This window comes from Fusarium coffeatum (genome assembly GCF_003316985.1).
Source record: "Fusarium coffeatum strain FIESC_28 chromosome Unknown BRIP53273_contig_2, whole genome shotgun sequence".
NCBI lineage: Eukaryota > Fungi > Ascomycota > Sordariomycetes > Hypocreales > Nectriaceae > Fusarium > Fusarium coffeatum.
In genome coordinates, this window is record NW_022157801.1 from 22906 (window position 1) to 48741 (window position 25836).

General features: G+C 41.7%; 8 protein-coding genes across 8 annotated transcripts; 4 read left to right on the forward strand and 4 right to left on the reverse strand.

Moving 5' to 3' along the window:
* Positions 1-378: 378 nt before the first annotated feature.
* FIESC28_00071 (uncharacterized protein) lies at positions 379-1887 on the reverse strand (the record flags this gene model as incomplete). Its single annotated transcript, XM_031154222.1, has 1 exon — positions 379-1887. One exon carries the CDS (start codon positions 1885-1887, stop codon positions 379-381), a length of 1509 nt encoding a protein of 502 aa, XP_031021718.1.
* A 312-nt stretch (positions 1888-2199) lies between these two features.
* On the reverse strand, positions 2200-3951 carry FIESC28_00072 (uncharacterized protein; the record flags this gene model as incomplete). Its single annotated transcript, XM_031154223.1, has 1 exon — positions 2200-3951. The coding sequence occupies one exon, from the start codon at positions 3949-3951 to the stop codon at positions 2200-2202; it is 1752 nt and encodes a 583-aa protein (XP_031021719.1).
* Positions 3952-4326: 375 nt separating this feature from the next.
* On the forward strand, positions 4327-5927 carry FIESC28_00073 (uncharacterized protein; the record flags this gene model as incomplete). The annotated part of the gene is made up of 2 exons (XM_031154224.1): positions 4327-4517; positions 4562-5927. The coding sequence occupies 2 exons, from the start codon at positions 4327-4329 to the stop codon at positions 5925-5927; spliced, it is 1557 nt and encodes a 518-aa protein (XP_031021720.1).
* Positions 5928-6312: 385 nt separating this feature from the next.
* FIESC28_00074 (uncharacterized protein) lies at positions 6313-7417 on the reverse strand (the record flags this gene model as incomplete). Its single annotated transcript, XM_031154225.1, has 3 exons — positions 6313-6795; positions 6849-7028; positions 7076-7417. The coding sequence occupies 3 exons, from the start codon at positions 7415-7417 to the stop codon at positions 6313-6315; spliced, it is 1005 nt and encodes a 334-aa protein (XP_031021721.1).
* A 2301-nt stretch (positions 7418-9718) lies between these two features.
* FIESC28_00075 (uncharacterized protein) lies at positions 9719-10070 on the reverse strand (the record flags this gene model as incomplete). Its single annotated transcript, XM_031154226.1, has 2 exons — positions 9719-9874; positions 9963-10070. The coding sequence occupies 2 exons, from the start codon at positions 10068-10070 to the stop codon at positions 9719-9721; spliced, it is 264 nt and encodes an 87-aa protein (XP_031021722.1).
* Positions 10071-11535: 1465 nt separating this feature from the next.
* FIESC28_00076 (uncharacterized protein) lies at positions 11536-11848 on the forward strand (the record flags this gene model as incomplete). The annotated part of the gene is made up of 2 exons (XM_031154227.1): positions 11536-11652; positions 11717-11848. The coding sequence occupies 2 exons, from the start codon at positions 11536-11538 to the stop codon at positions 11846-11848; spliced, it is 249 nt and encodes an 82-aa protein (XP_031021723.1).
* Positions 11849-21171: 9323 nt separating this feature from the next.
* On the forward strand, positions 21172-21658 carry FIESC28_00077 (uncharacterized protein; the record flags this gene model as incomplete). The annotated part of the gene is made up of 4 exons (XM_031154228.1): positions 21172-21258; positions 21324-21403; positions 21456-21512; positions 21565-21658. 4 exons carry the CDS (start codon positions 21172-21174, stop codon positions 21656-21658), a joined length of 318 nt encoding a protein of 105 aa, XP_031021724.1.
* Positions 21659-23231: 1573 nt separating this feature from the next.
* On the forward strand, positions 23232-24271 carry FIESC28_00078 (uncharacterized protein; the record flags this gene model as incomplete). The annotated part of the gene is made up of 3 exons (XM_031154229.1): positions 23232-23570; positions 23677-23937; positions 23984-24271. The coding sequence occupies 3 exons, from the start codon at positions 23232-23234 to the stop codon at positions 24269-24271; spliced, it is 888 nt and encodes a 295-aa protein (XP_031021725.1).
* Between the last annotated feature and the right edge of the window lie 1565 nt (positions 24272-25836).

A 25836-nucleotide genomic window follows, 5' to 3' on the forward strand; every position in this document is an offset into this window, starting at 1 on the left:
CCTCGACAAGCAGCGGGACAGCAACATGGACGCGCTCAAGGGTTATCAGAAGGAGTTGGACAAGGGAAAGGTAAAGCGAACCGGTAGTCGTATGGGCAAATGATTCGATGCATACAAGGTGGGGAGGGCATTGTGGTTTCAAAAAGTTGGCTATGAGAGACGATAGTTAGGAATTGAGAACTTCAGGATGTCTTGTGACTACTTGTCCGCTGTGAAACGTCGGTATTCACTACAGCAGTGTCTTGAAAAAAGACGAAAATTGCTAGTCTAAGGTCGCGTAGGATGACTCAACGTTCATAGAGCTCAATGTCGCTGCCTCAAGTTATCTAAAATGTTTTTTTTTTCATTGACCAAACTCCAGATAGCGTGTGCGATGTACTACCCTACTGCTTTTCCTCCGGAACTCTTAGAATCATGACTCAAAATACCAACCAACCTATCCCTCTTGATACACTTCTCAAACGAAAAGCTACTCGCCAACTCCTCAAGCTCATCCTTACTCTTGTCTCTGAACAGCTCCGCCAACTCCCAACCCACATACTCACTCATAAGACATTCCCGAATAACTCGTTCAAACTGACGCTCGAATGTCCAGATCTTGGGATACTTGGTATCTCTGTACTTCTCCAGCACCTCATCCTTCAAACCCTGGATGAACGGCTCGTACAGATGCTTGACGCCATCTTTATTGACGACGCCCCAGAAGTCAAGACCCAGACGCTGTTTCTTCGTCACAAAAGGTGCAATGAGTCGCATGTAGGGGGACTCAGGGTCAAGGTACACCATTCCTTGATAACCAATGTCCTTGTACAGCCAAATTGACCAGCTGACATCTGTCTCTCTGTAGATAGCAAGTTGTTCCTGCAAAAGATTGAAGCGCTTCTCGTTGGTCTTTACACCTTCCTCTCCCTCCTTATGCTCATTCTGATATACAGGACCGAACTCGCCGTTCCAGATAGGTACGTTCTTCTCTCTCATGAACTGCACCTTGCGCTCGAAGCTACTGCGTAACTTGGCGTTTTGATCGTCTGTGCCCTCGTATTGCTCTCCGATGGGAAAGCCGAGGAAGCTATAGTCGTGGCAGGCATACACAGCGTTGGGAAAAGGCTTGTTGGGGAAGGCGCGGAAGTCCATGGCGTAGGTGTTGCCGTCGATAAATATCATGTGGTCGGGGTCAACGGCTCTGACCTCCTTCTCAACGCGTTCGTACCACTTAATCAGTCTATCGCCGTAGTGGCCTGAAGGAGTCTTGGACTCATCGGCAGGTTCGTTAAGGAGATTGTAGCCAGCGATGGAGGGGTTACTCTTGTAGTGTTTGGCCAAAGCTACCCAGAGTTTAGTAGCCCGGTCTTGATGGTCCTTGAAATCCCAGAATGCTGCGCAGGAGAGACCAGAGTCGCTATGCCAATCCTGATTCTGACCGCCAGGAACGGCATGCAGATCAAGAACAGCATAAAGGTTGTGTCTGGCACAGATATCCACACAACGATCCAACCAATCGAATCCCGATTGCTTGAGATTGTCGGGTTCCATATCATCGATGAAATGACGATAATTAAATGGGATACGAATGCAGTTGAGACCCAGTGAAGCGAAGTAAGCAGCATCTGAGTCTGTGAAGAAGTGGTGGAGAAGTCTATCGAAGAAGTAATTGGCCTTCTCTTCACCGAGAACTTCTGCCATTTGCTGGCGATGTTGGAATTCGTGGCCTGCATAGCCTGTTATGAAGTTCTCCATGTTGAGCATGCCGCCGATGGCGGTGCCTTTGAGAATGACTTGGTTACCCGAGGGGTCGACGATCTTGCTTCCCTCTGTGTGGAGCATCTTGCAGGTTGTAGACTGAGGTCGAGCCTCGTAGGAGCCGGAAGCATCTGTTGTTACGACCATGATGAGGATTGGCAGAATAGAGAAGGGATGGGGATAAAACGGATATCATGAAGTGTTTGATGGATGGAAGCCAGTATTGGTCTTGACCTAAATACTTTGAACGTCCTCAAGTGGAGTCACCAGAGGATTCGTTACGGGCGACACTCCCCGATAGTCTTTTACCTCGACACCACCATAAATCATACCCCGCACGTAGTGGACCAATTCATGACATGCCAAGAGTCGGGGAAGTCGTAAGACTAGTAAAAGACAAAATTATTGAAACAGTTTATGTCGTTATCATTACTGATATTTTCTTACATCAATCAAGTCTCAAGCATCCGGCAAGCCATGCAGGACCTCCTCCAAGAAATTCCGATGATTCGCCAACCCTGGCACATCAACCTCCCACGCTCTCAAAACCTGCATTATCCTCTCACACGCATCATGCCACCCAGCTGGCATTCCCGAGCGCAATAGCCGAGCAGCAAGCAAAACTGTCGCAGAACGCACAAGCGCCCGGATCATAAGCCAAGTGCCGTGATGACGATGTAAGAAACCAGCTTCGTTGACCTCTACGTTCAACACGTGATACTCTAATCCTTTGTCTACAAATCGTCTGCCCGGAATGGGTGTTGGGATTCCTTGTTCAAGTGCTGCAAGATGGGCCATGACGAATGGCCAGTAGAGACGTTCGTAGAAGTTGACCAGATGGCCGCGTAGAACGAAGCAACAGACGTTGTCTTCTACTGGGGTTGATGATATGGATAACTCTGGCGGAAGGCTTTCGGACCATTCGTTTGCTTGCGTCTCGTACGATGGGACGAGAAGAGCAAGCTGTCTTAAGAAGTCCATATTGCAGCTCGAAGCACGATGTAATTCCATGATGTCATTACACGTCCTACTGGAAATTCTCCTCAGACAAATTTCGGACAGATAGAACAACCAAGCTGTATTCTGTCTGCGAGACGCCGTAGTCTTGGTCGACTCAAGAGGGTGAGGCGGCGTAGGGAAGAATGGAGGGTACAGCACACTCGAGGCATAAGGCATGCTAAAATCTGGAAGAGATAATTCCCCTCGAAGCTCTCGTTCAGACTTCCAAGCCGACCAGTACACAGCCTCTTGCTGAGTTTCACCCAGTTGTTGATCTGGTTCCGAGACACTTGCTCTTTGGAGAAAAGGTAATGTTTGACATGTCGCCAACGCTTGAGAAAAGTAGCGCCAAGCTTCGAATGGTCGAAAGGTGCTCATGAGAAACACTCCCGAAAGAAAGAAGCATTGTGCGGATATAATATCCGACCTGGCCATGAGAGTTCCAATCCTCTTCTGGGCTGCTTGGAACAAAGCTTGCGCCTCCAAATATGGGGTCGAATCAGCTCGAAGATGGTAAGTCGCATCAAGAGGCGTAGCGATTTTTCCCAAAGCACAGATGAGTAACGTCAAGCATGAATCGGGGGACCAGTCGATTCCCTCTATGATAACATTGAGAACTACCCTTCTCGCGGCTGCTTCTTCCAGAATGGGATTCTTGCAGTGGATATGATCAAAGAAGTTATCCAAGAGCACTTTGACACCCTGGGTATCGATGTCTGATAGAGATGAACAGCCCGGGGAATAAGACGGAGATGGTTGGGGAGGGTCGTTTTGCAGGGTTGTATGGGCTGACATGTCGCGGGAGAGAACAGACCAAAGAAGCAGAGACTCCATTTTTTCTGGCAAGATGCTCCTCAGGGGAATTCCAGACAGCTCCCCCTCTCCAGGTACATCTTCAGGTGTTAGTTCCCGAACTGTCGGGGCTTCATTTCTGGTCTCCCTCAAAACCTTCTCCAGGTCGTCCAGGCGCTCTAGAATCTTGAGACTTGCGGGGTCAAACGAGGAGAGATCAACCGGGGACTGGATACAGTTCGCCCCGACGCGGAGACAATAGGAGCATGATGGCTTGAGGTTATCGCATTTTGTCTTTCGACTTCGGCAGACTTGACAGGCTGTGTTGGCTCGTTTGCGGGGGTAGAAGGCTGTTCCACGTGGAGCTGGTCTCTTGCGGCGTTCCGGTTGTTGGGGATCGGCTGACGCTTGCGGAGTCATTTTGTCATTGAAGAGTACAGTAGTAGGAAGCGGATGAAGTGTGAAGGACAGCGAGGGATTTCGTCGCGGAGTATCGCTCTTTTTTACTTTCGGAGCGTGCCACCGCTACTCATCGGGGAATGTCGCTCATAAGGTACGAAGTGGGACTAGTCTTCCCCCGCGATCCCCAGGTTGGAGCGACAGACGATCGCTCCACTACCCCAGACTGGCTTAGACCCAGCTAAACACCTTGTTTTTTTCTTCAGCTGAGACTTGAATCTTCTTGTCATGCGATCTCATCCGATACGACATCAAGATGGAACGCTATATATAAGAAAGAGATGACCCTCTGGTTCATCTCCACCCAGCACTGCATCCACAACCGATCAATCCAACATGGAGTCCTCCGGCAAGTCAGATCTCGAGCTCCAGGCCAAAGTTTCTGGAACGGAATTCGTCAACGATAAGTCCAATGCTCTTCAGGTAGACCGCCAAGCTGAGCATGAACTCACTCTCAAGCAATGCTTTCGCCAACATCCAAAGATCATTCTCTGGTGCTTCTACTGGTCCATCGCTGCTATCGGATGGTAAAGACACGAGACTCTCTACACGCAATGACTAACAACCTTAGGGGATTTGATGCACAAATCAACGGCGCCATGATCTCCGTCGCCTCCTTCCGCCGTGACTTCGGCTACGTACAAGACGGCCAAGCGATCCTCCCCGCCGACTGGCAGACAGCCTTCAACACCATCACCTCCGTAGGTGGTTTCTTTGGTGGATTTATCTGCTCCTACATCTGCGACAAAGTCGGTCGAAAGAACTCCCTCGCCATGGCCCTCCTCTTAGCGACCGGCGGTACAATCGGAGAATGCATGTCCCACACCAATGTTGCCTTCCTCATGTCCAAGCTCGTCCTCGGTCTTGCGTTGGGTTTCTTCCTTACCCTTGCTCCGCTGGCTACGTCTGAGATCTCACCCGTTGTACTTCGTGGCATTGCGACTGCAGGTGTCAACCTTGGCATCGCGATCGGTCAGCTTGTTTCGAACAGTGTCATCAAGGCTTTTGGAGAACGAACGGATCAGTGGGCTTGGAGAGGCGCTCTCGCTACTCAGGGCATCTTCATCGTCCTTCTTGCGGCTGGACTGCCTTTCGCGCCCGAGACACCGTGGTATCTCGTTCGCAAGGGTAAGATCGAAGAGGCCAAGAAGTCCATCATCAAGCTGTACGGTTCATCTGTCAACGTTGATGCCAAGCTGGCTACCGTTCAAGAGACTATTGCTGAGGAGCAAGCGGCTTCTGTTGAACAACCATCGTGGGCGCAATGTTTCAAAGGAACAGACCTCATTCGAACCATGATCAGCATGGGAGTGTTCATCTGCCAGCACTTTGTCGGAATCATCTTTGTTCTTGGCTACTCGACCTACTTCTTCCAACTTGCTGGTCTTGAGGAGTCCCGCAGCTTCGACCTTGGTGTTGGCGTCACAGCATGTGGTGTTCTTGGTAACATCTGCAGTTGGTTCGTTGTCAATTCTTTCGGTCGACGCAAAGTCTTTCTCTCTGGTATGGGAGGTCTGACTATCCTCCTGTTCCTCATTGGCATCATGGATGTGGTTCCTACCGCGGCTGCCAAATGGGTCCAGGCTGCTTGCACAGTCATTTACGCCTACGTTTACTTCGCCACCGTTGGTGCCATGGCTTTTGCAGTGCTGGGTGAGACAGCTTCTTTGGCACTCAAGGCTAAGACCATGGCTTTGGCTACTGCTACCCAGTCCGTCATGGGTGTCGCTATGAACTTTGCTATCCCATACATGGTGAACCCTGATCAGGGCAACCTCAAGGGCAAAGTTGGCTTTATATTTGGTGGACTTGGGCTTCTTGGTTTCGCCTGGAGCTGGATCTTTGTTCCCGAGCTCAAGGGCCGACGATACGACGAGATTGACCACATGTTTCATAACAAGGTTAGACCTCGCAAGATGGGAGAGCACAAGCTGTGAGCTTCCACAGCTCACTGGGATGAAAGTACAAAACCGTGTCTCCTTATAGGTAATATTATATGTGGAGGTAATTTTCGCTTTGATAGCCATTTAGTTCAATTGAATTCACTACTTATTTTTTTCCTTGGCCTTGTCCGTGAAGTATATCGGAAGAACCAGCCGCCAAGATCATGAGTGATGAAGTCATTTGGTCACCTAAGGCTAGTTTAGACAAGCTCTTAGGCGACTTTATTTCAGCTTCCTAAGTCTAAGAGGACAGTTCTTTTCTCACCCACCTATTAACCAAAAGTGGACTATGGGAGTTCAGACGATCAATGGCTGGTCATAAGTGTGGATCTTTTATTGATCAAAATACGATGGTATTCCTTTTACTGCTCGTCTACTCTTAACACTTGTTGCCACTCTGAGCGACGCCAGCATTCCCTTGGTTTCCAGCGTTTCCGTTGTTGCCGGTGTTGGCTCCGGGAAAACCGTTGTTACCACCGCCGTTTCCGGTGTTTCCTCCGGGGAAGCCAGTGTTTCCGCCGGCATCACCACCAACATTTCCTCCCGCGTTACCATCAGTGTTTCCACCAGCGTTGCCGCCTGCATTGCCTCCACTGTTTCCTCCGTTGCCAGCATCGTTACCGGCCTCTCCGCCGCTTCCAGCACCAGTGTCAGTATCGTTACCAGCATTTCCACCAGCTCCAACTCCAGTGCCGAAGAGCTTAGAGTTGACAAACTCCAAAGCTTCCTTGCCATAGAGCTCAACGTATTGCTGGTGATGAGCTGAATCATTGCCGTTGCAGCAGAAAGGATCTTCGGCGTCGCAGTAAATCTTGACCTTGTCGGCGTTGGGGCAAGTGAAGCCTTCGGGTCGAGCATCGAACTGGGATCTGTTAGCTTATGCTATATGTGGATGTCATGTCTAGATAAACTTACGCCGCCTGCATCGCAAGTACCCACTCCATAAGCAAGACCATTGATGTAACGAGGGTTACCCAACATGACGACAGCCTTGACTTGATTGACCGCGCTAGCCGAGAGAGGAACTGTGGAATCGGAGATGGAAGCTCCATTGTCTGGTCCTCCACAGATGTTGTTATCCATGATTTGACCGCCCTGGTAATCAGTTAGTCAAATAAGAGAAAACGAAGAGGTAAACATACCTGAGAATAGCCAATCATGACAATCTTCGTATCGGGACACCTCTCACTAAGAGCATTGACAGCTTTGGTGACAGCCTCAGTACCCTGTTTCGCGGAAGCACCATACTCGACATTCCCACAAGAGGCCTGACCACCGCAGGCAGGATAGTCAATGGCTTCTGAAGTCGCGCCCGCATGATCAGCCACGATCATGTCAATCAGCTTACCAGCCGAACCAAGACCCGGTGCCACGGATGTCTCACGAGCACCAAAGATGTGAATCTCGGGACATGACTGACCCTGCGCCTTGGCTGCCAGAGCGTTGGCCAGGATGAGAAGGCTGGAATTAATTGAGGCACGCATCTTGTCTATACAGATCAACTGTTTGAGATTGGGAGGAAAGTCGCCAACAGGATTTCATTGAGCTTTTATCTAAATACTAAAGGGCACTTGTTGCAACGTGCGCATGAATGATCCGCCTTGAATCGACCCACGATAACCCGTTTCCCCGTCCCACATATCCGGTTGTTTCAGCCGTAACGGAGAAATGTTCTACAACAAGCTTAGTGGATTGGTGGATTTATCGAGATTAGCCTTGTTTGAAACGACTTGTGTTTTGTGATCAGCAATGTTTATGCGTTTTGGATCCACATGACGCGACTGGACCATGGAATTAGCTGCCGACGGGCCGAAGATGTCATTTTCAGGTGTTGCAGATATATATAATTAAATGACCTGGGATGATGTGACGTTTGAACTTTTGGTACCTATGGTTAAATAAGTTCTCAGCTGAAGTTCGTCTCTGGCTTGATGGGATGGAGCCCCACCAGGCGACGCGCTTGAACAATTGAAGCAATTCTCGCGAATGCTGGTCTGAACAGATTCCTCTGATACGTTCAAGAAGTTTCTTCGACTTATCCTATTACGTTCTATCATCAGTCGTAGTTGCTGAGCGCATCTGATGAACGGCGGTGGATTACCCGGTTAAGTAGTATAAAAAGATAAGCCGTGATGTGTGGTGCCACCAGGCGACGAAGTCGGTGGGAGTCGCACAACCTTACTGGGAAGCAATCAAGGTGTATTTTAAATTTTGTATTAACACTGCGGCGAAAGTTATCCTGCAAACACAGTTTCCAATAACAGCTCTGATCCGCCATGCTGGTACCGCAATCACCACTGCGTTTCTTGGCATCTTACCCTACACTAAGGTCGTCATTATTCCAACAGCGATCTACCGTACTTGGACTTTTTGACTAGAGAGTAGAGATCCGAAGACTTTGCAGAGCCTCGAGACATGTATATTATGCTTGAGTGTATTATAAGAGTCCCTTTAATAGTCCTCACATGGGAGGTGAAGTTGCATGCTGAAACGGGAGTTAAAGATTGAAAAACCGTTGCTGAGTAAGTTATAGCAGTGAGTGTGAAGATCGATGTGGCAAAAGAACGCATACGTAAGCACTGCGTTCAATCACGAATCAAATGAGCTGCAACAGCAAGAAGGAGGATGATAAGGGCTGCCTTCAATTCAACTTTCTAGAAGCGATATCCCGTTCCCAGAGTGGCAACAGAGGCACGGTGTGGGCGATTGAGACGTCGATGAGTCCAGGTACGACACTACTGGCTGAATAAGTGGCTGGTGTCTCAATCTTATCAAGTGATTTGTTTACTTCTTGTAAAGTTAATGAAGCTATTTTCCAACTTACCTGGTGAGGCGAAGTTACCGTCGCCTCCCTTCTAAGACGTTGGATCTTATGACTCAGACTATTGTTAAGGCTCCGATAAGCCAAGATCATCACCTCAAGAGATCGCGTCTTTGTTTCTGCATTCCTTTCCGTTCATGACCACCCTCAATTACCGCAAGTCCAACCTCAAAGTTCCTCCACCTACTGGACGGCCCAAAATCACATCTGAAATCCGATTTGGCTGTTGAAGTTACGTGCCATCTGCTGTGGTTCAAACCGACAACATCCCAAATCCATTGTATGTAGATTTAGAATCTTGGATTCCACTCTTTGGACCCCCAACGACTTCAAAAACTACACTGAAATCTATCAATTCATGGAGTTCTGGTCATTAGAGGATGAGCAGCTTCCAAGCGATGTCATTTGTATCGCTGAAGGTTTTGGGGCCGGCGACCGCAATTTATGGCCTCTTGTCAAAGGTTGCGAGATGATTGAGCAGGTGTCAAAGGCTGGTAAGACATTTGCGATCCCAGTCAAAGACTTCCTTTCCAATGTCAAGGAAACAGTATAAAACCTTAAAGCTGATACCTGTGGGTACCAGGATTACAACCGAGGCGGAGAAAGCACCGGAGCGCGAAGGAAAAGAACGAATCACTTTTGGTGATGAGAACAGTCAAACTCAACAATGGGAAACAGACCTAGACGTAAAATGTGTGGGGCAGATGTATCATGACCACGGCTAGCCACATTCATTCAATCGGGAGGCCGCTTCTAGAGCTATTGATAACTGGTTGGAGTTTTCAGGCGCAGATTGGACGAAAAGGTCACGAGGCTATGGCTGGGAGCAAAGCCCGAGCGATTGGATTGTATGCATATGAATGCGTGTGAATATGTACGGATTCGAATATTCCTCCACCATCCGACTCTTCCCTGGGCGCGAAACCCAGGCGTGTCTAAGATAACGCGTCCAGAAGAACGTCAACTAAACACATTGAGTACGTCCCTGAGCAGTAATAGGGCTGATTCCAAATCCTTTGCCGCCAGCATTGCATCTTTGGCTTCGCTGAGTCAAGGCACCGCCATCCCAAGGCAGTGGCTTGGCGGCATTTGCGCACTTCTCTTCGCAGCTTCCGGCTCCCTGTTATGGCAAAGGTGCCCAGGTCAGCACCTACTCTTTTCTTTTTCACATCTGCATTGTAAGGGGGGAGCAAGTGACTATGACTTACTGTTTGAACACAGCAGTGAGATGCATCAGGGAAAAGACACTGGCACCATATAGCAGCCTGGGCAGAGGTGGCGGCGAGGATAGTGGCGAGAATTGCGAGACGGACCATTCTGGCGATTTAGAGATGGTGAAGGTAGACTAGAAGATGGGTGATAGAGTGCAGAGTTGTGCTAAGGCTCGTATCGTTCACTATGGGAATGGGACACCCAGACTTTTAAAGGCCTCTCCCGGGACATCAAGTGTAGTATCTTTGTGACTCGGCTAAAATCCGGTATCCTTCTTTGACAGCAGCAAGGGTATCGTGCCGAAGTCCGTGAAGCTCGTGTTAGTCGCAACGGTCTCTGGGTTTACCCCAGCAAACGGAAGTCTGTAGGGCCGAAAGTCTCAATTCCACGAATCGGTAGATACATCAATACACTATCAGCTTTTCCGGCTTTCTTGGCGCTGGGAGATCTTTGCAACGTTGCCGATGGATATTTCATCATCCATGCTAGTTCCATCTCAAGGTCCCACGTGGGTATCTAAGATAAGTATGTACTTCGTAGACCATTTAACGACAACGCTTCAGTCAAACACCTCCTAAATATATCCATTAGTAGAATAACAGATATAGATTTTGCACTGATAATTGTCAACAATCATTCAATTATTCAACAAACTGCTCTCTGATACCTATACGGCTGTGAGACGGCCTATACGAAAACCAACTTTACAAACGAATATTCGAATGTGGCACCATGTCGGCAGTTGCAACAGGGAAATTGGGGTGGGACTTTGTTAAACGCTATTCTGTGGGTTGTTGTCGGTGAGATAGATAGTGACTTGTTCGGCCAAGATGCCGGGCTGACACTGACATATGCGGGGAATGACATCTACAGGGTACAGGGTTCACACTTATATTGCGCGATATCTCCAGGACATCCTAGTAACCCTCAGGGTATGAGAATTGAGAAGAATTGACGCTCAAGCATAAAAGACGAAATAATTTAATCACTTTATGGCAGCTTGAACCAGTACTTAGGTTGCTTTATTATGTTGCCTACATGGTAGCAACGAATATTCTCTTGGAGACACTCACAAGACTATGCAAAAATGAGGTGTAGTAGTCTAGACACTGACGTGAATGTGACTTCGTTTGGTTGTGACATCTAATTAATGAGAATCGACGAGATAGGCCAACCCTTTCTTCCACCACTACTTCTCACAAATATGGATAGCCTGCACGTGGACAGATAACTGGCCTCGAGTATCAGTTCATCTGGTACGATAGAAGCGGCTTGGCAGTCCACTGACGTGCTCCACTGCGGAACTCGGCCTGAACTCTAATGGCGTGCTGAGTCAATTCCCTTGTCTCGTCTCTTTGAACTTCTAGATACCTGGTTGAGAACCCGGTTGGTACCACTGGAACATGTTGTACACAGATCCGTCACAAGAGCTTTGTTTCTATCCGTAATATGGGAATAGGGTCAATAGCTACTTAAGCGTCAGTCAACCCAGGAGTAATTTACCTCCGCATCCTTCTTTATCTACACCCAACAAAGCACCGACATCAAAACCAGCACAAAACCACCAACATGGTCCGACTTTCCGTCCTCGCTGTTATTTTTACTGCCATTAGCAGCGCTGCTGCCATCAACCTGACAAAGGTTTGCCAGTGCCTCTATGCGGATGGCTCCCACTGTTGTGTTCTTGTAAGTCATATAATCTGGATACCCTCTCTATGTTATAGTGGCCTGACCCGTTGAATGTGCATAGCTCCCTCAGGGCTCCTGCCAAGATGAATGCCGTTACGCTGGTAAGGGCGACAACAAGTGTAACGCTGATGGAAAGTACTCTAATGTGAGCTGGTTTACTGGTGTTGGTCGTCGCAAGTGCGGTCCTGAATAATGGGAGGGAAGAATGACGAGTGGAAATTGGGCAACTGGAAGATAAAATAGAGCATCAAGACTACGAAGGGCCTGTAATAGCTATAGAATCTGTTGTAAGATAAAGATGTGTAATTAACATCTCATACTCGGGCGACGGCTACTACAAATGTTCAATTGCACGACTAAACCAGACTTTACTCGTACACTAGCGACGTTAAAAACCCCTATGACCAAGAGCACATCCAAAGGTGCCTGACTGAGCCTGGCGGATGGGGAGCAGACCTTAAGATGAAACAATTCTATGCGCCGCCAAGGCGCTCAGATATAGTCGATTTGGTTTTGTTACGATCACCTTACAAAACAACCTCAGCCTTATTAGCCGGGTCCCGTAACCTAGCTAAACCCCGGCTTATTAGACCTTCGTAAGGGATAATACCCCTTATTACCCACAACCTCGTTTTAGACTCTTTAAGCTTTAGTACAATATTATTATTAAACCTACCTAGCCTCCTAACTAACTATTACACGTATATAATAATTATTATCCCCCCCTCTAGAGGAAGCTATCCTTAGCTTTAATTTACTTTAAATTATATTAGTAATTAAATATACATAGGTTATAGCTAAATTATAGTTCTCCTATAGTTAGGTAGCTATTATCTTTGCTTATTATAGCTAATAGTAGTAGCTCCTTTTACTATCTCCTAGTACTAGTATATTGTAATAGTTAGGTTTCTAAATAGGTAAACTAGTCTATTCTAAGTTTATATTTAATAGAGTTATAAAGTATAGTACTAAGTAATATATTAATATTACATCTCTTAATAGTAAATAAAAGGTATTTAAATAAAGAAGTATTATTAATAGCTATTAAGCTAAGTATACTAATACTAAGTAAATATATATAATATATTTAATAAGTAAGTACTTTAGTAAAGCAAGTACTTTAAAAATCCTTACTATTATCTTTTAATTACTAATAAAAGTAATATAACCTATTTAATTAATTAAAATTACTTACTATACTCTTTTCTAGATACCTTTAGAACTACCTAATAGATCCTTATATTATACCTAGTTTTACTATATATACTATATTATTAAATACCTAGTTTAACTAACCTTCCTTAACTACTACTTCTTAATAACTTACTTACTATCTATATATTAATATCTATCTAATTAATTAATTACTTATAATACTTTCTTTATAGTTATAGGGTTTCCTTTTTATAATTTAGTTCTTTTTAACTTTTAGTACTAGCTTAGCTTCTTATTTCCCTTTTAAAAGTTTTAAATCTTATTTCTTATTAGGATAGTTTTATATATAGTTCTTTTTACTATCTTAGTAAGAGATTAAATAACCTTAATAATTAACTCTAGAAAGTTATTATAATACCTTTTAAGTTAACTCTTAAGGTATTTAGTTTAAGATTAAGCCTTATTTACTATTATTAAGGTTTTTAAAGTCTAAGGAAAGAAAGGCTTAGCTACTTCCTTAGAAGGTAATATAGTTTATAGCTATATATTAAGCTTTAAGATAATATAATTAGGGTTAAAGGGAGTAAGCCTAGTTTCTTTAAAGCTTTCTTATATATTACTTTTAGTAAAAGTAGCTTTAAAAGTAGTATAAAAGGTATTAAAGAACTTAGTCTTAGAAATATAGGTTATAAAGTATTTAATTAGATACTTTATCCTTTACCTATATACCTTCTTAAGTATTATAAAATACCTAATATTAAGAGGCTAAAGTAGATAAGATATATAAGTAAGTATATAAAAGGTAATAATCTTATTATTCTTATAATATTTTTTAAAGTTAATAAAGTAATAACTTTTATAACTATTAAGGATTAAAAGGTAATAGAAACTAATTAATTACTTAACTATAGACTTATTAAAGTACTTTAGCTAGTTAAGACTTAGCTAGTTATTTATCTATTTGTTTTAGCTTAATATAATAGCCTAATTACTAGGGAGATTGTATTTTTAGTACTAATTTGTAAGGTAATATTAGCTTATACTAATAATAAATAGTAAGATTAATTAATCTTTAGTATTAATTACCTAGATTATAGTAATTTATTTATAGTTTCCTAGCTATATTAATTTTAGTTTTCTTTACCTTTCTAAGCTTATAATAACTATTTTAAACTATATAATACCTATTATAAAGATAGTTTTATTAAAGTTCTAAATATTATTTAATTAAATACTATACTTTGTAATTATATTCTTTATAAGCTAAAATTAGCTATAAATAATTATAGGATCTTTATATTTAGCTTTTTAGTAGTTATATCTTTAAAATAAATATATCTTTAGCTCTAGTTATTACTTAATAAAGTTATAAGCCTAGTATATATTAATAGGGAGTATATTATAGTTAGTAAGAAGGGAATTAGCTATTTCTTTTATAAAATATAATTATAAGGGAAATCCTTGTAAATCTAGGTTAAGAATAAATTACACTATTATATTCTCTTTCTAATTAGATAGCTTTTATAAATTTAGTATTAAATTGTATTATAATTAAATACTAATCTAGTAGTAATATAAAGTAAAGTAGTCAACTTTATAGATATCTATAGTATATTATAGGATTAGTTTAGGGTTATTTTAAATAGCTTAAAGAGTAAGAAGAATCCTAGCCTTATTTAAGGGTTATAATATATTAGGTAGTTAGGAATTAATTAATTAAATAGTTAAATATAAGGTTAAGGGATTTTTAAAGTACTTACTTTACTAAAGCACTTACTTATTAAATATATTATACTACTATAATTATAAAGGGAATAATAATAAGCTAGAATACTATTAGTCCTAGTATAATATAGTCCTAGGCTACTATTAGTTTATATAAGTATTAGTCTTTTAATAATTAGTTATATTATTAAAGGTTAGTATAAGTAAGGAAATAAAAAATATAAAGTATATATATATAACTACTTTAATTATAATATAATCTCTCCTTTCCTAGGGTCTTATTCCTAAGGCCTATTACCTTAATTAATATTATTCTTCTTTTAGTAAATCCTAACTTAAACCTTTTATTATTATATTATACTATATTTAACTATAATATATATAATAAGCAAGTATTATAATTAAGTAAGTATTATACTTTTCTATATATTCTTTATCATTTATATAATAAGATTTCTATAATTTAAGGATAACCCCTTTAGGGTAGGTTAAAGTATAGGCTTATCTTAATAAAAGTTACCTATATTAACTAAACTCTAACTATTGCTAATAAAGCTTTAACTTATATATACAGAAGGCTACTATATAAGGTATAGTAGCCTAGCTCTCTTCCTTCTTTCTATACCTATACCTATACCTCTTATACTACTATATAAGCATATAGTAAGTTAGTTAACCTTTACCTATTACTATATATTACTAACTCGTTTTATAGTAATACTAACTAAATACTGCAGTATTACTCTAATTACTAATTAGTACTATAAGCTTAATAATAAAGAACTTAATAAGCTAAAGATTACAAAGGCCCTTATATTAATTTTACTAGGGTCTATCTTTATATAAATAGCTATAGAGCTAGTAGTAGACCTTAATAAGGAGTATACTAATAAAGGGAAAGTAGCCTTAGTAGCTTTTAACTATAGATTTCTCCTTTTTATTTACCTTAATACTAAGGTACCTTAGCTTCTTAATAAGCTAGTATTCTTAAATAGACTAATAATAAAGCTTAAGATAAAGGTAGCTTTAACTAGTAATAAAAGTTAGTTTTTAAAAAAGGTTAATAAAGACTATTACCTATACTAGTTTATTTTCTTAACTAAGTAAGTAAACTATATAGTTATTGTTATAGTTAGGGCTCGGTAGGCAGGTAGACAGGGAACGCTTTAGGTAGAGTTAGATCTATTGCTATAGATAGGTACTATAGGCAGGTTAGGCTCTATTAACAAGACATAGCTTAAGGAGCTACGTTTAGGATCTAACTAGCGGTCTAGCTAAGGTTGCAGTAATAACGTATTGCTATGTAATCTAACCTACACTTGGGTATAGGGTAAGCAGGTCTGGTCTTGCGCTGTAATAGTTATAGAAATTACTAAAAGAGCCCTAGTAGTTAATATAAGGCTATAATTACTAACTTAATAATATATAGTATTCTTAGAGGGAAAGAATTAGATATATAAGGTTTTAAAAAGGGATTATATTTATATATTATTTATATATTAGTAAAAGTTAAAGTTAAGGTTACTTAAAGTTAAAAATAATAACTAGCTTATTAGTAGTTTAATTAATCTAAGTTATATAATAAGTTATATACCTTCCTTAACTTTTACTACTACCTTAGCTAATATATATAACTAAGTGTTATTAATAGTATTATTAATAGTAATTATATTTCTTATAAGTATAGTTAATTATTTCTTTCTTTACATATAGTAGATTATAAATATAGTCTCTTAGAATAGGTCTTAATACTTTCTAAGCTTTATTTTTAAAAAAGCTTATAGTATATTATACTTTATATTCTTATAGAGAAATCGCTTGTTATTGCAGCTAAGATGCTCTTTAGTAGCTATTTTCCTAGCTAGCCCTTCTAATATAGTTATCTCTCTGTTTAGAAATTATATACAATTCCCTTGCTAAAATAGCTAAAGAAGCTAATAGCTAAAGGCTGCTAGCTTAACCCTCTGTAGGACTAGGTTAGAATTAGGTATAACTAGGACTAAGGCTACCTAGAAGATATCTATATTCTATAAAAGTAGCTATAGGGCTTCTTTAATCTCTATAGGCTTAAGGTATATATTATCTTTATAGTAGTAGGCCCTTATAGGTGTAATACTAGTATACCTTACTAGAATTAATATAGCTATAAAATAGGTTAGTAGTATAGAGTAATAGGGGTTTATTAACTTACTATATGTAATATTAGGTATAGTTATAGAAGGAAGGAAGGGGGCTAGGCTACTGTGCCTTATATAGTAGCCTTTTATATATGTAACTGTGTTAGCAATAGTTAGAGTTTAGTTAATATAGGCAACTTTAGATAAGATAAGCCTACGCTTTAACCTACTCTAGAGGGGTTAACTATAAATTATACTTTATATTCCTTAGTATTAAACTATATAAAGTAATATATTTAGTAGTTATATATACTAGTAAGAAATTCTTATAGTTTATTTAACTTACCTTTATAGGGATCTAGTTAATAAGGGTAAAGGATTTCTCTTAAGTCTTTTCTAGTAGTAATAAAGGTAGTAGTATATTTAATATACTTTTTGTAAAGGTTCTAGCTTTATTTAGCCTCTTTATTTAGTCTTTTAGTAAGGTTAGTTATATTAGCTATCTTATTTTCTAGGTCTTTAATTTAGTTTCTAGCTATTTTTAAGTTAAACTGAGCTATATTAAGAAGTTTATTATATTACTTACTAAGCTTATAAATCTTTTACTTAAGCTTAGTAACTTTATTTTTATAACTACTTAAGTAAGTAAAAGTAATATTTACTTTATTCTTATCTTTAGTATTTATAAAAAGGTTAACTTTCTTTTTCTAGGTAAGGTTAGTATTTAGTAGTATTACCTAAGGTATCTATTAGCTATACTAAGTAGTAAAAGGTTAGTTTAAAGTAATAGAAGCTATTATATAAATATTACTTAGTATTATATAGTATAATTTAAATAAAAGCTATTAATATATAATAGTTATAATTTCTAAGAAATAAACTAGTTTATACTAGGTTTATATTAGTAAATACATAGGGTATAAGTACTAAGTATTATAAAGTATTATATCTTTTAATAGTAAATAAAGTAAGTTAAGTATATTTAAGTAAAGAAGTCTTATTAATAGCTAGTAAGCTAAGTATTTTATTTAGTACTAAGTAAATATATATATATATAATAATCTTACTAGTATAATTATAAGCTTTAAGAGAAGGCTTATAATTACTTAGGTAAGTTAGTAAGTAAGTTTATAGTTAGTATTATAAGCTTAGGTAAGGCGTATATAGGTATAGGTAAGCTAAGCTCTAATTAGTAAAAAAATATAAGGTATATATAATATAACTACAGGGATTGTAATAAAGATATATTTATAGTATAGAAAATAAATTATTTAATATATACTACTTTTTAAAGTAACTTAAGACTTAGCTACTAATACTATAAGTAATAGTATTTTAAGATTTATAAGATTTACTATTAGCTTTATCTTAGTTAATTTACTTATATTTTATAATAGAAAATAAAGAAATCTACCTTTAATTTTATATAATAGCTATATTTAAACTTAAGTAAATTATTCTTAGAAATAAATAGTTATTTCTATTAATGTAAAAAGTACCTTATTACTAGGGTTTAGACTAACTAAGTAACCGGTAGCTCTGTCTAAATACCTAGTAGCATCTTCGTACTTTGTTAGGATCTCCAGTGCATGTAAGACCCTTACAGCACTCATATGCACCGTTGTTACAGATGTCTCCTTCGGTTCGGCAAGCGCGTTCCTTCTTACATTCCCGAGCGGCTGAAACTTTAGGGTTCACCCAGGTGCAAACATCACTGCAGCACTGCAAGTCAACCCGGCAAGCTTTGCCGAGAGCACGGCATTCGTCCATCTTGCATACTTTGAAAGGCTTGTCGTCCACATCGCGGCAAAAGTAAATACCGCAGCAATCTAAAGAAGAGCTGCACTCTTCGCCAAAATCTTTGCATTTACCAAAACCCTAGAAACATATTAGTGGCCTGAGGAATTGAAAGGCATGTTCATACTACAAACATCACCTGGTCTTCTCACGTCATCGTCGTCAAAGTCTTGTGCGTAGACAATAGCGACGAGCATTGCAAAGGTGCCGAGAACCGGTAACTTCATATTGACGGAACAAAGCTTTTGTAGGTAACTGATAGAAGATCTGTTGTTGGTATTTGTGGTAGTGCAGTGTTCAAGTTGTTAATTTTGTAGATTGATATTTGGGGTGATAGAAGAGGGCTTTTATACCTCTTATCTGCTTTGCTAGATAATGCATTGTCTAGTAGCATTAGTAAAATTAACTCTTTAGTTAGCACTGGTACATTAATTTGCTAATAGGATACAAGGAATTCTAAGGAATATCTTGTACCCAGCCCCCTGGACCCCTAGAATACTAGAGAGGGAGACTCCTCCCGTTATTTAATAATACGCTACTTTATATTTCCGGGTTAAAAATCAGAGTAACAGAAGAGAACAGCCTCTAGCCAAACTAACTTAGCTTTTAAATATGTGGACTGAGACACGGCAGAGAGAAAGGGCAATTAAAGGATCCAGGATATAGAAAAGAGAATAAGAGTAAAGGAGACAACAGCCTATACCTAAACTGACTTAGTTTCTAAGTATGTAGACTGAGACAAAGCAGAGATAAAGTGCAGGTAAAGGATTTAAGATATAGGAAAGAAACTAAAGGTTGGCTAAGAGATAGTAAGGAAAGTGAACTAATAAAGTAAAGATTAAAATATATCTCTAGTAGAGTTGAATTTAAACTGTAGTACTAGGTTATTGCATTAGATATATAGGTTATAATAAACAGGGAATAATATATTATAAATATACGCTTGTTGTATAAGAGTTGTACAGGTCATAAGTGATCGGGACAGTTCGCTAGTGTAGGCACTTGTCTTAGTTCTGTTTGACCCCACCTTTGTGCATTGGCCGCGGATTTGCTTCTGCTCATTCCCATTCGTTGATGAAGCCCAGCAGGCGGTTGTAAGGGAGGGTAAGTGTGGATTCGTGTCATTCCAAGGACGCTACAACTGCATATTCACAAGATGTGTTCATAAGATGTCAAGTATCATTTCTTACATTGCAATCTGTGTTTCAAGTCAGGAACTAATGATAAGCCATGCACCTTCTCTTAAGCAGTGTTCAATGTACTAAATCATTCAGATATCATTGACAGGGTCGATCAGGTGCATTTCCATTACCGTGTAACGGACTACATCTCTTACTGGCGTCAGCATTGCATCGGATAAAATGAGGCCTGTACTGAGACATAGTATTCCAAGATCAATTTGACGATAACTTCCTTGGAAAAAGTCCATTGGAGTCTCAGCAAAGTATAGCTGACTTTTGACGAGCGATCTGTTTGACTCACCGCCAATTACTCTTTCCCAATATGAATCTGAGTGCATGGCAAGTTAATGGCGTTCTACTCGCCACTGTGTCAAGTTTCGAATTTGGATTGGTTCATTGATTTGCCGGCATTGTTCTCTCTTGTCTCACAGACTAGCGGTGAGACTTATGCATAGTCATGACCGAGACAAACGTCTCGGCAACTTGAATCCTTGGTTTTCTGCTTTTCAGCGTAAGCAGTCTTGAATTTCGTGTTTCACAGGGTATGTCCTTTATCAGCTGCGTATATTTTACCAATCATTCAGATTCATCAACTGGGGAGGCTTGAACCGTTAACCATGGTGCGTAGGCCAGTCTCGCTAGTGGTAGATATTTTTTAATTAACCCAGTGTCTTGCAGAGATGTTTTAGTAACATAACACGGATTCTCTTACACTCTGAAAAGTTAGTGTCTTAGAGAAATTATGAGCTCATTTTAGGAAGACGCCTCCATTTCGAAAAAAAAAGGTGCATTTGAGACTTCATTTTTAACTACCTCATGTCATATACGTATACCCAAAGCAGATCCAAACAAAACAAGCAAGTTCATTTGTCTGAAAACGAGACAGTGGCGTGAGGCAGTGCATAACAGACGATATGCCCAGCGGGCAAGATAGACCTACGGCACTCGAAATGGGAAGTCTTTGGGGACCACAATGGAGGCCCAGTGACACCAGACTATGGTAGATGTTGGCAAAGTCTCTTCAGACTCCCCTACAGAGTTTCGACTGCTTGTAAAGCAATGCCAGAGAGTCGAGACTATAAGTGACGGTTACTTTTACATTGATAGACATGCCTCTCTACTTGACTTTGTGCCCCAATAGGAGGATAAGTATGGGCAAGTGGAGACTAGCGTTGAGCCACCAACATTCCTATATCGTTCCTCGCTCTGTTTACGCTGGAGTCGCCATACATGTACAGAGTGGCGTTTCCGTGTGATGAAATCATGAAAGAGGGGAAAACCTTGAGTTTGGGGCTGTGTCTAGGACATACATATGCAAGAGTCCCAAAACGCCAATTCTGTCTATAGGATTCCATCTTGTGTTTCAACATGCCGCGACTCACGGAGGGTAAGGATGAAAAACATGCTTTGACGTGTGAATTATTGGAGGACCAAGAAACATAAATAGCTTGCTGTCTCTAGCATATTCAGTCCTCATCTTCAGATAAACGTTCAAGTCAGACATCCTCATTACAAAATCCTCACCTCCAAACATCATCATCATGAGTGATGAGCAAGTCAACAGCAAGGAGCCCATCTTGGAAGAGGGCAAGTTCGAAGATGCCACTGTTAGTGGAAACACCATTTATGTAAGTTAAATTTATATTTTACGTCTACTTGTGAAGTCCTTCTTCTTTGCTAACTCTCATGTCAGATTCGCTGGGATGTCAAGGGTGGCGGTGATCGTGATCACTATCCCGGTTTTGACACCTGGGAGCCTTTGGAAGGCACTCCGTAATATCACCCAGAGTCATATATTATTTCTAATAACTAATTTCGAATGCAGAAACATTCAGGGTCTGACTGTCCGCTCCGCCGTCAACGTCTGGATCTATCTTAACAAGTAAGCTGTCTCTTTACAACTTTGTGTGAGGGTTCATGCTAAATATAGATAGTGATAGTACCGACAACAGATTCTCCGGCCCAACTGAAGGCAAAAAGAAGATCGACGCTCGACGTACCTCTAAGTACAAGGTTGTGCAACGTTGATTTATCTCAAGTGCTATGGTTTGCTTATTCCAAATGTTTATATCATTAAAATTGATTCAGATCTTAGCAATGTAGCAATGCAGAATATGCTGCTCAATGCATAAGAAGAGATAAATTACTTATAGTCACTTATTATTCACCAATAAATAAACCCTGGCCAGGTATCTAAATTTCCTAATCTACTTGTAAAGTTATGTAGCAGAGCATTGTATAGATAGTTCAAGTTAATCTATAACTAAAAGCTTTTAATTACTGTAAACTCATATAAAGGCAAGGGTATTAACATTAGCCTTAATATTAGTGAATTCTCTATAATAAGCTACATCAAACTATATATCTACAAAGAGATGGTATGGTGGCAGAGATGGTATGGTGGCAGAGATGGTATTTTTGTCGGAGGACTCATCTACCGGTGCGTAGTTGACACGGGACATACCGGGTCGTCGAGAGCGACTGGCAGCAAGGCTAGGCGGTGTTGAGGTGGTTGGCTGAGGAGCTGATCGTGGAGTTTTTACTCTAGCCAAGGCTTTCCAAATTGGTCCCAAGTCTACTCCATTCTCCTTGGTGCGGTTATGCGCTGTCGTAAGTCCCGTTCGTTCGAGTGCAGACTTTTGGGGGTGTTCGTGGATGCCGGCTAGCGACACGATGGATTGAGGGACGGAGACTGTATGCTAGGCGGAAGACAGAGCGCTGAGTAGATTTGCTTTGGACGAGACAGCGTTTTGCGAGTGTTGTTTTCGTCCCACACGCAGGTGGCTCAATGAGCGAGCGTGGTCTCAGAGCGAACGGCGGCCATCGAGGCTATCGATCGGTTGAATGAGGGCTGGGCTCGAGGAAGCTGTCGGGTGGAGGCGTAAATCGGGGTATTCGACGGCGATTTCGGGATATCGAGAAGTAACATAATGGTGGTCTTGTGTGAGAAGGTCGTAAAGATGGTTAGCAGTTTGTCTGCGAATGGCGACACGTGAAATGGAAAGCGCGTGGAAGTTGGAGTGTCGCAAAGGAAAAGGGCGAAAATTTGGAGTCGAGTCGGGCTGTTGAGCCTCGGAAATCGATGACGTCAGCAGCTCAATCGGCAAGAGCAAAATCCTACAGGAGAGGTGCTCAAATGCTGTCAAGTGTCAAAAAGAAAATGGGCGACTGGCGCAAACGTCTCGAACGAATGACAGGTAAGCAGCATGACCAAACAAGCAATTGGTCGATTAAGCTTTTGATGGCGCAGATCATTTGTGGGTAGAGCTATACAGGCGGAGTTGGCTGTTAAAAGTTGAACCGTGCATCCATCGCTGGGACTGCTGTTTTGGAGAGTTTGCGGCGACACATCAGCCAGTTTGATTGAGCTCAGCCTTTCATTCACAGTTTTCCATCAACTTTAATCCAATTCCACCTGCTTATTTTCTACATTAATTGCATCATCCTCAACTTTTTCCTTTTTCCTTTTTCCAGTGTTCTATTCCGCTCTGCATCTGTCCCAGTGTCCCCCAATCAATCAGCACATTTTTTCTCCAATTGTCATCATCAAACAACGACAAACAGTTTTTGCCTTCTTTCAACATCGTCACTAACAGCAAGAATGACCGCCTCTCCACGAGAAGCAGTGTCTCAAAACAAGATGAACAATGAAACTGCGCCTGGTTTGTCCATTCGGGATCTGCTGATTCGAAACCCCGGGTTCGCTATCCATCCTCTTGAGTGGACCGCGCACCATCTTGAGCTCGTGAACTGCCATTTCCAGGATGCCAGTGTACCCCCAGACGCCAAAACGCCTGTACACCAAGAGGACTCCATCAAGAAACTGAAAGATCTGCTCGATGTTTACTGCTGGAGGTCCCAATTGTTTATCGACCTTCTCACCAATGAGAGAAGCCCCTTCGAACATATGGAGTATGTCGTACCCATCTCGTCGCCCGTGGTTCTTTTCCCTTACTAACGCTCTGTCCGTATCTAGGGGTAAACCAGGATTTTATTTCGACAGACGCAGAGTGCTTCTAGCCGATTGAACTGTCTTAGTTCTCAAGTCATCGGCCACAGAGGAAACCGTCGTCCCCACCGCGCCACTCGTTGTCGCCTTTCTGGATTACGATACTGTCATACGGGCGCGTGAGCAGCGATTTCCCTCAGGTGACTCATGGACTCTGAACGAGCCATCTCGGGAATGGAACAAACGCAAACTTCGACTCTGCACGCCTAAGATCTGGAACCGAGATCCATACCTCCTCTGCGTCATGCTAGCTTTGGCACAGTACAAATGGGTTTTATTTGAAAGCGAACGCTATCCTGTATGTTTCAATCACTCCATCGAGGCCTTTGCTAACTCTTCCTTAGGTTCGTCTTGTTGTCCACACATCCGATGACAAGGTGAATGCTCATGTGTTCCAGGCCGACTTTCCCATAGGTGTCGTCGACCAAATGATGACTCCTTCGACTAGAACGAACGACACCTGGCCTACGATCTACCATACCAAGATCGCATACGAGCCATATGGCACCTTCGCTGACCGCTTGACCTCGCACCTCCTGAATGTCAACATCCAGACAGCAGCTAAACGAGATGAGGCGGGCAGCAAGACGGTTAAGTCAGAGCTTAGCATTCGCACAGCTGCGTTGGTATGAAATTGGGATCGCTGTCTTTTCTTGTTCCTTAGCCTCACCATTATGTTCGGTAGTAAGAGAAAGGCTTTGTACAAGCATCGAAAACATAGACCTTCGAAAGTGTATATGTCTTGAGGGAAATCTGAACTCTCATTCTCTAGAGCGCGGGTGAAACTTGTCGGGTTCCTTCAGGTAAACCGACGGTAATCACAAAGAGAACTAATATTGGCAACACCGAATCGATTAACGACTACAGTCAAACTTCCCAACCTGCCTGAAGTCACGTCGTGATAGGGTTCTGGACTTCAGCCGTCTCGTCGCTGTCCATTCGGCTCAGTGGTGCTGGCGATTTTCGTTTGGGGCTCACACCATCAGTAATTACTGGTCTTGTGCCACGAAACGCATGTTGGGATGAGTGCCAATTTCAAGTCGATTGTCGGCGTTGGCGATTGGGCATTTGTTCTCGGGGACAGTCAACGTATTCGGTGGGTTCGTAGCCTAGGAAAGAACTTGTCAGCTGTCAGTAAAGGGGCCCTAAAGGACGAAAGTATTTGACCATCTTATGCAAACTTAGGTCAGGAAATATCGCAGTTTAGATTTGCAATCTAAGACTTGGAGGACATCTCCTATAAGGCCACGTGGGCGCATTTATCTAAACGTTGTCTTGCTGGTAGTTGGACGTAATGATGAGGGCAGCCAGGTTCAAATGGCATTTTCTCCAGTTGCCGCGAAGAGGCAGGTAAAAGCAGGACCGCCTGTGAACACCTTTCTGAACAAGCGCTACTTCCTTTGATCTGCCGTCAATTCATCAGCATTAAAGACGAGCATGAACACTGTTCTAGTCATTATCCTTTTGCGGCGGCCACCAGCGACTGCGCCACAGTTGATGGCACTCCTCAACCTCTCTACGAGAATTTCTGTACCGAGATCAATCGTTTCGCTCCTTCAAGTCCAGTTTGTTTGATGATGTTGCAAGAAGAAACAGGCCACTGATACTCGGTAGGGCCCGTCACCTGATACGGTTGACCGATGCCTTCAAGGAGGCTCATGCGCGCGCTTTGCTCTCCCAAATCAACAAGCTTCACCTCGCCGGCCGCGATCCCTCCCTCCCTGCTGTATCATCGTGACACTACAGCTGTCAAGGACAGTTATAGTCGCAACTCTGCTCTCCATACGTCTTCTCGCTTACTGCGACCAGATCCGTCATGGCATTACGAACGATGACAGCATTTGCTGCTATGCCTCAACTCTGGTTGCAGCTGCTTGATGTTCTCACGTCGCGGTCGAACAAAACATGACAACTAGATGACCGGTACAAGTTCTCGATAGGTCGATTCTTTCCCTTCCATACCCTTTTCCATGTGCCAATGCACTCACTTGTCGCTAGGTATCATGTATGCACATTACTCTTCCCGTCCCGCGACGACCAAGCCTTTCTGAAGTTACCAACAACCACGAAGCGCGCTCTAGCCATACGAAGTATCATAGAAATACTACTGTTGTCAGTGCGAGCTGAGCATACCTACAATTCAACTGCTAAGCGCGCTCTTCTCTTCCGACTATCCCATCTCGAGTCCGCGTCGTAT